Source organism: Xenopus tropicalis, chromosome 1 (assembly GCF_000004195.4).
Source record: "Xenopus tropicalis strain Nigerian chromosome 1, UCB_Xtro_10.0, whole genome shotgun sequence".
NCBI classification, from domain to species: Eukaryota; Metazoa; Chordata; class Amphibia; order Anura; family Pipidae; genus Xenopus; species Xenopus tropicalis.
The window spans coordinates 182,634,305-182,646,989 of NC_030677.2; the positions used below are offsets into that span (position 1 = coordinate 182,634,305).

A 12,685-nucleotide genomic window follows, 5' to 3' on the forward strand; every position below is an offset into this window, starting at 1 on the left:
ACAATTATTCCCTTAGTTGTTTTGCCAACTAAATAGTTGTTTCCTGTAGGGTTCAGTATGGTCTTGCTATTTCATGTTGCTCAGTGACATTCCATACACTATTGGGAGACATTGGTCACCAACAGATTCAATGAGCAGACTGTTGGTGAAAAGAAAGGGTAGAGTAGGCTGAGGTTCCCCAGACAAAGTACTAGTTGGCCATTTTGGCAAAAAAAATATACCTAGTTGTCCTACAATCTAGCTCCATGGGAGTCCACCTTTACTCGTGTCTGAGGTCACCTTAACAGCCTTCAAACACTGTTACTTTCATTTATGGAAAGTCTGCTTTTGTATTTGTAGTGGATTAAGGATTCTATTTTCCTATAGCCTCAAGAGCATGTGCTGGACACGCTCTTAACAGAGGAAAGCAGTACAGCCGGGATAGCTTCTGCAGTTTCCTGCCCTGATACATTCAAAACTACACTGACAATGAATGCAGAGGCAGATGGTCATAAAAGAGATGTGGGATCAGATGAGCCTGAGAAGAACTCTGAACCGTAAGAACAGAAATTTTTCAAGTGCATGTTTTTAGAGTGCTTATTGGTCATTGTGTTTGATATATGTCTTGGAAACAAAATGTATTCTGTTTTGTCCTATCAATTTTTTTATAAGTTTTTATTTAAAACATTTTAACAACAATAACAGTTTAGAGGAAACAAAGAGAGAAGGAAGGATAAGAAGGTATTCAGTATTAGCGAGCCTGGCAATTTTATCCAGATTGTGCATTTAACCAGGTGTCTTACACCGCATGGAACCTGGCTGGACCGCCTCTGGAAATGTAGACAAATTTTTGTTTAGGTAGCACATCATTGAATAGTTTTTTCCAGAGGGTATGCAAGGGGGAAGTCGTTGATATTCCGATAACCCCAAGTCCTCTAGCATCCACAATAAACATATCTTTGGAGAGTGAATGTCGGAAAAAGCCAATGTTTCATTGATGTATTTCAGTATCGCTGACCATAGTTGTTGAATGGCTGGGCATTCCCAAAATACATGAAGAAACGAGCCTACTGCTGTGTTATATTTGGGACATAGGTCTGATGTTTGAGGATATATCTTTGCTAGTCTGTGGGGTGTTAAATAAGCACGGTTAATAAATAATGTCAGTCAAATAAAATCTGACTGACATTGGTCCTCTCAATTTTTCATTTATTATTTAGAATGCAAAAGAGCACCTCTGAGGAGCAACAAGCACCGTCCCCAGTTAAGGCAACACCTCTGTCAAGAAGCAGATTTCAAAAGCCAAAGCCTAATTTAATGAAGACGTCTGTTAGGAAAGGAAAGGAAGGGAATAAGGTGTCTGCTGACAACCTTGCTGAGATTCCACAGGACAAAAAAGAAGACACATCTTTATCAGAAATGGTATGCTTTTCAAAAATCGCACTTGAAGCATTGTAGACATCCGGGTTTGAAAAAGCTCATTAATCATGAATCACTTATTCTTGAAATTAAATTAACTTTTCCCAAGCTTTATGAAAGGATTTCATGCTAAATATAGCATAATACATTAGAGACAAGAAAGGAACCTTAGGGTTTTTATCTAGAAGTACTGTGTCTGGTTGTGTCTGCTTCTGAAGGGAAGTAAATATTTCTGTACAGTATTATTTTCATTGGTTTGAATTGTGCTAAAATGCAGCCTCAAAATGAGCATTGCAGGAAAATGTCATCTTTAGTCTGTAATTGCAACCCAATGCACAATGGAAGGCAGTTCCGAGCATTTTAACACACGTTTAGGGAAAAAAATGTCCCAAGTCCTGTCCTGTGCTTTTGTCCTAATACATTGCTGTCAGTGATTTATCTGTTTCTTTTAGCTTGAACTCCAGCTTAAGGAGCCGGAGATATCTTCTGTAGATGAAGAAAAAGTTCCTAATTGCAGGCAGTCGTCTGCAGGCTCCATGCTTCCCTCAACTGTGGCACCTGATTCAATTACAGAAACCTTAGAAGCGAAAGGCACAAGGTAATTTTTTAACACTGTTTTTTTCTAATATGTTAATGCAATATTTTTGTAGATATTTTGACACATCACTTAAAAGGGTATTAGAAATCGCAAAGGAATAATGTGACAGAGGTGACTTCACGTACATATAATAGGTAACAGTGTGGTGGTTTTATTACAGGGGAGGCAATGTGCTTAATGATTTCATTTCCTCAGCATTTATAGTAAGTGAATGTTTGCTACAGGACTCTAGTAGTGTAAAAGGTTTAGTTTTTTTTTAATAAATATATTTCCTGTTATTTAGATAGCAGCGACCTATTTCTGCAGCACTTTATATAGATTATACATCAGTCCCTGCCCCAGAGGAACTTACAATCTAAGGTCCCTATCACATTTTCTCTATCGGCCCTCCTGTCAGTGCAGAACGTGTGGGGTTTTGTCTTGGATCACCTCTGGAGGCAGGACAGAGAATTGAAAGCTAGTGACTCCTGGTCCCTCCCACTGTATATATAGGTCGTCTCCACCCTCACTCCTCAGTTCTTTGTCCTGCCTCGGAGGTGAAGGACAGATCTTATTATTTTTTTTTTTTTTATTTTTTTTTTTTATCTTTGATTTTTTATTTTTTCTCTATTATAGCAATGGGCAGGACATGCAGAGCTGTCCTAAACCCAGAGGAAAATACAGGAAATACACTGGCCACATATCAGGATCAGGGCATGCAGAGCTGCCAGATCTGACCTGACACTGAACAAAATAGCAGGACCAGGGCATGCAGAGCTGCCACAACTGGCCTGACACAAAATACAATGGGCCATACAGCAGGACCAGGGCATGCAGAGCTGCCACAACTGGCCTGACACGGAACACACACTGGCCACATGAAACAAACAGGGCATGCAGAGCTGCCCCAGGATTGACCCGGTATGGAGCTTAACCAGTGGCTTACCTAAGGCACACTAGGCTCTAACATTGCACTAACTGCAGAGCAGGAGCTGCACGGCGAAGGAGGACACAATAGAGGAGCAGATAGGACAGGGCGCGCATAGCGCCCACTTCAATGGCGGCCCCTTACCTTGCGCACATGTAAGGATCCCTTGCAGGGAGGCGCGAACCCTCCCGGTGCGAGCACAATAGCGCGCGTTCCGGTTGCTAGGCAACGCGCGGGAAACCGCGCGACTTAGATTCGCGCCAAAGAAGGTGGCGCTCTGACGTCACAGGCGCGCCGCAGCACAGCGCGCTCACACAGAGAGGCTGTAGATCAAGCCCTGTACGGCAGAGAGCAGCTTCCAGCTATACAACGGCTGGCTAATTACTACTAACTACAAGCGCTGGCAGCATAGAACAGTGCCTACTATATGTGAGTACACATCAACTGTGCCTACTATATGTGAGTACACATCTACCTGCTTATTAAACATGGAGAGATCAGATTCACTTAAGGAACTCAGAGAGGTGGCACAGTCTGCAAAAAAGCAGAAAAAGCCTGATAAGGCCCCAAAGTGCAAAGTATGTAAACACTCACTCAGAAAGTCTGAGAGAAATTACTGTTCTGACTGTAAGCCTGCATCTGAGCCCACAGCTGCACCAGATCCCCCAATGCTTTCTCCACAAATGTCACAGGCTCAGCCCTCACAGGAGCCAATGTCAGTACCAGGCACCCCTCCTACCAACTCGCCAATACAGCCACCTACAGCAGAGGCCCCTATACCTATGCCATGGGATACAGAGCCCCAGGCTCACACATCCACCCAGGCCCCAGCCCAGTTTGGAGAGTTTTTACAGTGGATAATGAACACTGTTCAACCCACATCTAGTCAAGGAGGGCATAGCAGGCCCCGGACCAATAAAAAACGCAAAGCTGCAGTTACCTTACCATCATCTTCTGAATCAGAGGAAGGCTTAGCCTCAGATACTGAGACAGATGAGACCTCCACTCACAATTCAGACCTGTCTATTCCCTCTAATCCCCAATCTGAGTCAGACTCTGACGAAGAGGGACCTACCTCTGCCACACCAGAAATCTCTAAGAAACTCCTGAGAGAAATGATGCAGACATTAGAAATTAAAGATGAGACAGTTACCCGCTCCAAGGCCGACAAATTACTGGGGGTACAAAAGAAATCTAAGTTAGCATTTCCAGTGTTTAACTCCCTTTCACAAGCCATTGAGGCAGAGTGGACCCAACCAGAGCGGCGTATCGCTCTCACACAAAGGTTCTTTAAAACTTATCCTGTACCAGAGGAGTACCACAGCAAATGGAACAAGGCTCCAAAGGTGGACTCGGCAGTGGCCCGCCTATCCAGGCAAACAGCATTACCAGCGGAAGAGGCTGCATTTAAAGATCCCCTAGACCGCCGTATGGAATCGGTACTCAAACGGTCCTACACCCAAGCGGCAGCAATACTTAGACCGGCAGCTGCCTCAGCGGGCTTAGCCCGCACAGCCAAACACTGGGCACAGGAGCTGGTGCGACACCCACCATCTTCCAGACAGCAGCTACAGACAGAGGTTGAAAGATTATCCGCAACCTTATCCTTCTTGGCAGAGGCAGCAACAGAAATTACTAAATTAGCGGCTAAAACAACTGCCAACGCAGTGGTGGCACGCCGTGCCTTGTGGCTGAGACACTGGACAGGTGACACGGCGTCCAAAATGAGACTGCTATCTCTCAGGTTCACCGGGGAGTCTTTATTTGGCCCAGACTTAAAGCAGATCATTTCAGAGGTTACAGGAGGCAAAAGTACCTTCCTACCTACGGGAAAAAAGCCCAGATTCGATACCACAAACAGATATACAGGGAAGAGAACATGGAACACTCAAAGTAGACCCTTTCGTTCCTTTCGTCACAATTTCAAAAACTCCCCAACTGACCAGACTGCCAGACGAGGTAGACCCCAATGGCAACAACATGCACGTGGCAACAAGAAGCCTAGCGGCAACAAGCCCACGACAGCCTGACTCGGCCCTGCAACCAAGGGCACAGAACGTGGGGGGCAGACTTCAACAATTTCTTGGGACATGGGAGACACATGTAACAGACACTTGGGTACTATCCATCATTCGAGACGGATACAGAATACCCTTCTCCCCACAACTTCCGGCGGGAAGGTTCCTCCCATCCTCCACAACACCTCAAAAGGAACAACTCCTACAAGAGGCAGTATCCACACTGCTACGAACGGGGGTAGTGGAGGAGGTTCCAGAACCCCACAAATTCAAAGGCTTTTACTCCAACCTATTCCTAGTACGAAAAAAAGAGGGCACATTCAGACCAGTCCTCAACCTAAAACCCTTAAACCCATTGGTTTCAAATCAAAGGTTCAGGATGGAGTCCGTCAGATCAGTGACTGCGGCCATGGAACCAGGAATCTTTATGACCTCCATAGACCTACAAGACGCTTATCTGCACATACCTATTTCCCCACACTCCAGAAAATTTCTCAGATTTGCAGTCAAGAATTCTCATTATCAATTCACAGCATTACCCTTTGGTCTATGTACTGCGCCGCGCGTCTTTACCAAAGTCCTTACTCCTATTGTGGCTTACCTAAGGGCCCTGGGGATACATGTCATACCGTATTTGGACGACTTGCTGATCAAAGCCCCCACAGCAGCACAAGCAACCAGGGACACAGACTTGTGCCTCCGTGTACTCACCCAACACGGCTGGTTAATCAATTACCGCAAAAGTTCACTCACACCGAACCAATCTATCACATTCCTGGGCCTTCTATTCGACTCCAGGACGCAGAGGGTGTACCTACCTCAGGACAAGATCAACACGCTAATCCTGACATCCCAGTCGTTTTGTACCAAACAGAGAATCTCTGCAGAAGACTGCTTACACCTCCTGGGCCTCATGATATCAACCCTGGAAGCCGTTCCCTTTGCCAGATTCCACCTCAGGCGCCTGCAACTCAACTTTTTACAATATTGGAACAGAAACCACCAGGATCTGAGACAAATAATTCCCATCTCACAGGTGACCAGAGACAGCCTCCACTGGTGGAGAACAGAGGACAACCTCTGTCAGGGGAGGAGTTGGGCAACCACTACATGGGAGATCGTGACAACAGACGCCAGCCTCAGAGGTTGGGGGGCAGTCTACCGGAACATCACCCTTCAGGGGACCTGGTCCAAGGAGGAGACTCTCCTACCCATCAATGTACTGGAACTACGAGCGATCGCACTAGCACTAGAAGGCTGGTCAACGATACTCCAAAACCGAGCAGTTCGAGTGCAATCCGACAATGCAACGGCCGTAGCATATGTCAACAAACAGGGGGGCACACGCAGCAAGCTGGCAATGCAGGAGGTGGCACGCATACTTACCTGGGCGGAAAACACGGTAACAAACATATCAGCGGTATTCATACCAGGGATACAGAATTGGGAGGCGGATTACTTGAGCCGAACGACCATAGACCAAGGGGAATGGTCACTCAACAACAGCATCTTCCAACAACTGACCCACAAATGGGGCACTCCAGAGATAGACATGCTTGCCTCCAAATACAATGCAAAGCTCCCTCGGTATTGCGCCAGAACAAGAGACCCAGGCGCAGTATTGGTGGATGCGCTAGTAGTGCCATGGAAATTCAACATGATATATGCCTTCCCTCCACTAGCCATCCTGCCGAGGATAATCAGGAAACTGAAGCAGACAAACACGACAACAATCCTCATAGCACCAGACTGGCCAAACAGGGTCTGGTACACAGACTTAGTAAGGTTGTCAGTTGCCACACCTTGGAGATTACCACTCATACCAGATCTGTTAACTCAAGGACCGATCAAACACCCCAACCTAGCCATGCTCCGATTGACTGCGTGGCTATTGAGACCGAGCGGTGGAAACAACATGGCCTATCGAAACACGCCATAGACATTCTCCTACAGGCTCGCAAACAATCCACCACGAAGGTGTACTACAGGGTCTGGAGAACATTCCTTACATGGTGCAGGCAAAGGCACATACAGTGGGATAATGCCTCCACAACCTCAGTGGTAGAATTCCTTACAGATGGTTTTAAAAGGGGGTTGGGCTTACGCACTCTGAAGACTCAGCTTTCGGCGTTAGCAGCATTGACGCATACGAAATGGGCTGATGACTCTACGATCCAACAGTTCATCAGAGGAGTAACTAGAACTCGGCCCCCCCTTAAGGAGCCGCTCGCAACATGGGACCTACCAAAGGTCCTGTCGGCGTTACAACAACCGCCTTTCGAACCCCTATCAACATGCGAACTCAAATGGCTATCGCTAAAAGTCGCCTTCTTAATCGCCATCACGTCGGCTAAGAGGGTATCGGAGATTGCAGCACTGTCCTGCAGGGAACCGTGGCTAACCATCCATTCCGACAAAGTGGTACTCAGAACAACACCAAGTTTCTTACCAAAAGTGGTGACCGACCACCACATGAATCAGGACATTATATTACCTTCCTTTTGTCCTAATCCAGCAAATGAAAAAGAGAAAAGATTCCACAAATTGGATGTAGTACGAGCTATCCGCATTTACTTAAAGAGATCAGCAGAATACAGATGTTCTGATAGTCTACTGGTTTCCTATTCCACAACCTACAAAGGGAAAGCGGTGTCCAAACGAACTATAGCACGTTGGCTAGTTGACACCATCACTACAGCATATGACCGACAAAACTTGCCCAGACCGTTTAAAATCAAAGCCCACTCTACACGGGCACAAAGCACGTCATGGGCACTACAGAACATGGCAACGGCAGAACAGATCTGCCGAGCAGCTACATGGGTTTCACCCAATACTTTCGTTAAGTTTTACAAGTTGAACGTTTTTGCATCTCAGCCGGCCGCGTTTGGCCGAAAAGTTTTACAAGCTGCAGTGGTATAGTAACATTGGCACTATACCCGGAAAGTTAAAGTTAAATACCCACCCATCTAGAGGGACAGCTTTGGGACGTCCCCACACGTTCTGCACTGACAGGAGGGCCGATAGAGAAAAGGAGATTTTATACTCACCGGAAAATCCTTTTCTCGTAGGCCCGAACTGTCAGTGCAGTAAGTCCCACCCAGGCTGATTTAGTATGGGCACCGGGACCTCTTTCTCGCTATCTTTCTACCTTATGTCTCTTGGCCTTCCTTCTATCTGTACTGTCTCCACCGACTGAGCTTACCAAAGAACTGAGGAGTGAGGGTGGAGACGACCTATATATACAGTGGGAGGGACCAGGAGTCACTAGCTTTCAATTCTCTGTCCTGCCTCCAGAGGTGATCCAAGACAAAACCCCACACGTTCTGCACTGACAGTTCGGGCCTACGAGAAAAGGATTTTCCGGTGAGTATAAAATCTCCTTATGCACACTATAGTCCGTTTATTCAGAATCCATTTTACCTGCCCATATGTTTTTGGTGGGAGTGTTGGAGGAAACTGGAATATCTGGAGGAAACCCACACAGACATTGGTGCTTTATGTGAAACCTCTGTATATAGAGAATTTTTTCAAGGTACCAAAGCATGCCGCAAAGTTCTAATCGGTTTTTATTTTGTTTTTCTACTTGTCAAGCAATAATTCTCAGCAAACCAGAAAACAAGAGCCACTGAGACCTGCAGTGTTACCAAGGGGTAGATTTCAAAAGCCAAAACCAAATGTAGGGCGAGCAGCAGCAGCCAAGAAAGAAGTGCTCTCTTCCCAGGAGTTAAGCTCTGATGGAACCAGCACAGCTGCTAGTGACCAGAGCATGGAACATATGGAGTACCATTTACCCACTGTTTCAGAGGTAAGAACTTGCTGTTCAACTTGGTGCAGGCTAACTTCACACATGGCATAATCTCCATTGGCAGTTTAGACCATATGTGCTTAGTGAAAGGCAGGTGCCTGTCAGTGCTGCTGGAATGTGGGGCTTTTGCCATTGCCATCTACCTGCATAGGACAAGCCACATGTGACATTAGCCTTAAGCTCCTTAACTATTTCTTTTCAGGGGAACACAGGCACTGAAGGGTTAACATTACCTTCCGTCAGCCCATCTCTCCTTAGAAGGCTACACCCTCTCCGGGAGGCTGTCAGCACCCAATTTTTTTAGTGTCGGGAGGTGGACACGGCTCCCCTTTGGGGATTTTTATTTATTGATTGATTTTATTTTTATGCCTTCCTTTTTCACAGCTTCTGGGGCAGGAATTACGATTCAGTCCCTAGCTGGAGCCTCTGAGAATGGGCAGGAGCCATGGCTCAGTCCCATCCACTCCTTCCCATAGCAAATGGAGTAAACCGAACCCCCCTTTTTTCATGCTCCCATCTCCAGACTCGGGACCCTAGGTGGCCATATGGCCCCCTTTCTTCCCCCTCTCTATCTGAATGCTTTCTCCGCCGTGCCTGCAATAATGGGGGGCAGGGGGGTGCCTTGCTTGGGCTTCATGCCCTTTTCCTTCGCGCTTCCCTTCCCCTTGGCTGCTACAGACTTTCTCGCTACGTGTCAAGCCCAGGTTTCCTCCCCCCCCTTCCAGCTGTTGCAGCCACTTCTTCTGGCCACTTCTACTCTGGATCTCTCCTCACAGACTACTCTCTCCTCCAAAACATATTTCCTCACATGATTCCTCACCTCCAGAACTACTTTTTCATGCTCCCTCTCTACCCTCCCCTAATAAATACTGATTATACACGCACACACACACACACATATATATTTATTTATCCTGTATTTTGCTGTGTTTTTTTTTTTTTTTCTTCCTGCACATATGGCATACCCCACCATGGGGAGAGTTCAAGACTGTGCTCCACGTAGACCGATTCCAAGGCGCAGGTCTTCATTCTTGCATGCGCCCGTTGTTGTGCCAAGCTCCCTTCTGGGCACTCTAAGCCCCTCTGCACTACCTGCACACACCCTCCTACACCCTGTCCCCACAGACGCATTAGGTTCTTCTGCTTCTATGCCAGAACATTTCTGGGCTCGAGAGCTTGCACTCTGTTGCTTCCTTACAGGGACTTGCCAGGCTTCCAGAAACTTTAAATGAGTTTCTTGCTTATCTCCCAACCCCCAATGGCGGGTGTTTTGGGCAACCGTAAAGCGTATGTTGGAGCCATTTGTCTGGCCCTCCTTCATTGGACAGGCCTTCTTGGGAGAAAACTTTCGGAATTCAGAGCAACTATAAATGCTTAAACAAAGCCACTGAGAGAGAGCCACACTGCAGTACTTACTGCTGAAAAGTGCTTTAATTACACAACATGTTTCAAGCGCTCAGAATTCACAGCGACAGTGTCATGGGTATTGCATATATCAACCACCAGGGTGGCTGGAGTAAGGGCGCCATGCAGGAGGTTTCAAAGATTCTGGCTTGGGCAGAGGAGCATATGCCCACAATCTCTGCAGGCAGAATGGGGGCCTTCACCCAGAGGTATTTCAGACCCTTATCTCCCAATGAGAGATCCCAGAGGTTGACCTCATAACCTCCAGAGCCAATGACAAGCTCCCTTGCTTTATGTCGTGGTTTAGCCCACATAGGGGTAGAAGCTCTCACAGCCCCCTGGCCGTTCACCTTTGTCTACCTTGATCTTCCCCTCTCTGCCTCTTCTTCCCAGAATCCCCAAAGGATCAAGCAGGAATAAGTCAGGACATTGCTGATTGCTCTGAGAACGATCCTGTGCCTCTCCCAGATCTGCTAAGCCCAGGGCTCAGTGTTCCACCCGAATTTTCAGCTGTTCCTGGCTGGCTCTTGAAACCCTAATATTTAAGCATCAGGGTTTCGAGGACAGGGTGAATTCCACCATGATTGCAGCCAGAAAACCATCCTCCTCCAAGGTTTACTATGGAATGTGACAGGTCTACATCTCATGGTGCTCTGCCCACGACATCCCTCCAAATGGTTACAAGGACGGCTTACATCCTTGGCTTCCTTCCGCAGGGCCTTTAGAAAGGTCTCTGTTTTGCTTCTCTCAAAACCCAGATTTCAGCCCTCCTAGGTACTGTTCCAACACCAGATCATCCAAGGCCTTTCGCCAGGATCTCACCTATGTAGCCCCTATGTTTCGACTACCTGCCCTGGGCTAGGACCTCAACCTGGTACGTTACAGAACACTCCATCACATCTGTGGCAGCCACAAGGTCTTGCATTCACACTTTTACTTTATCAGATGCATGTGACTTCCTCAGCTGAGGTAGCTTTTGGCAGGAAGGTGCTTCAGGCTGCAGTGCAGGTTCAGACGTAAGTCCATATCCCCACCCTTTTCTTTAAGGACTGCTTTTGAACCTCACTCCAGTGCCTGTGTCCCCCTGAAATGAAAGAGGGATTTTTTGACTTACCTCTAAAAATCCTTTTCTCTCTTCATTGAAGGGGAACACAGACACTGCGGTGGACCTCTCCATGGAGTGTTTTCTGTGTATAAGCTCCCTTTCTAGACCCTGGTGGGAGTCCTCACTGGCTCTTCATCCCGTTGGACATTATTTCTTCCTGCCTGCACGATGGGAGAGCAGCGTAGCCCAACAGTTCCAATTAACCTTCTGCTTTTGGTTTCATGGTTCCAGTTATGGTTATTCATTTATTTTATATATTATGGTGACGACAGCCTCCCGGAGGGGGTTTAGCCTGCTGAGAAGAGATAGGTTGGCCCCTGGGTGGGCTCTTGTTCATTTAGTGTACTGTCCTCCAGAAATATAATTTTTAACCCTCCAGTGCCTATGTTGTGCTTTCAATGAAGAGAGACAAGGATTTTACAGGTTAGTAAAAAAATAAAAAATCCTTCTTTTATTGTTTTCTTAATTAGCCATTGATCTATCAGGCATTATTGGCATTAATGTAGCTTATTAAAACAATAACATTATTTTATACAGACTTATCGTTTCTGTAAGTTATTCCAAAGTTTGTCCTACAAATACAGATAAAATTGTGCTAAAGGAGTAGATGTGCAGAGCAGTGCATTCGGGTACACAGTACATTCACTTGCTAGTAACCTGAATTACAGTGTGTTGCCTTTGATAAAGCCTCTAGAGGTGGAGTCATGTGTTAACCAGTTATTGCCAAGTCTCCTAGCTTAAATAGCATTTTCCTTTCCAAATGTTTAGCAATGGGTACACTACTTTAAAGGTATTTTATTTTAACTTAATCATTTATAGGGTATTTTGGATTTTAATTGGAGTTGTTGCTGTATAGTAGAATTTCACAGAAAGGGATTGGATGCTTTTGGGACCCATGACTTAGTTCAAAAACAACCTTTATACATTTAATTTACTGTATTATTATTATTTCATCCATATATCCAGAATAAGGAACAAAGCCATTTAATATCCAGAGACAAAGGGAAGGAAGGATCACTCTCCCCGAATGAGCCAGAATCTTCCTCAAATGCCACTGTTCAAGAGGATAAAGAGAAGGATAATGCTACAGCCATGTAAGTATTTTGATTTAGCTGTTCTGATTCTGTGTCATTGCTTTTTAAATGTGTGAAACTATTTGTTACATTGTTGCATTTCCAGGTAATCAATTTTATGTCATACCCAATAGTATTTACTTGCTGCCATATATATTTCAGATCTATCCAAGAACTCGAACACACTAAAGGGGGACCAGCACAGGAATCCCTGAAACCAGCTGTACCATTAAAGGGTAGATATCAGAGACCCAAACCAAATCTCAGCAGAGCAGCTGCACATAAGGATTCCTCTGCTTGCTTAAAGAACACCAGTTGTGAGACAGTTGAACAACAACAACAAAGTGCTTCTTCTGCCCCAAAGGTAAGGAAGC

General features: G+C 46.0%; 1 protein-coding gene across 4 annotated transcripts in view; it reads left to right on the forward strand.

The window, feature by feature from the left end:
• The window catches only part of bdp1 (B double prime 1, subunit of RNA polymerase III transcription initiation factor IIIB), a 49,580-nt gene that overhangs the window by 18,949 nt on the left and 17,946 nt on the right, over window positions 1-12,685 (forward strand). For 3 of the 4 annotated variants that reach the window (XM_002934835.5, XM_031893657.1, XM_031893664.1), the window contains exons 20-25: window positions 367-536; window positions 1,200-1,401; window positions 1,851-1,996; window positions 8,516-8,729; window positions 12,205-12,332; window positions 12,474-12,675. In XM_002934835.5, coding sequence (XP_002934881.3) covers window positions 367-536; window positions 1,200-1,401; window positions 1,851-1,996; window positions 8,516-8,729; window positions 12,205-12,332; window positions 12,474-12,675 — 1,062 coding nt within the window. Of the gene's footprint in view, window positions 1-366; window positions 537-1,199; window positions 1,402-1,850; window positions 1,997-8,515; window positions 8,730-12,202; window positions 12,333-12,473; window positions 12,676-12,685 lie in introns of all 4 variants that reach the window. The other variant, XM_031893652.1, reaches the window with a different exon arrangement.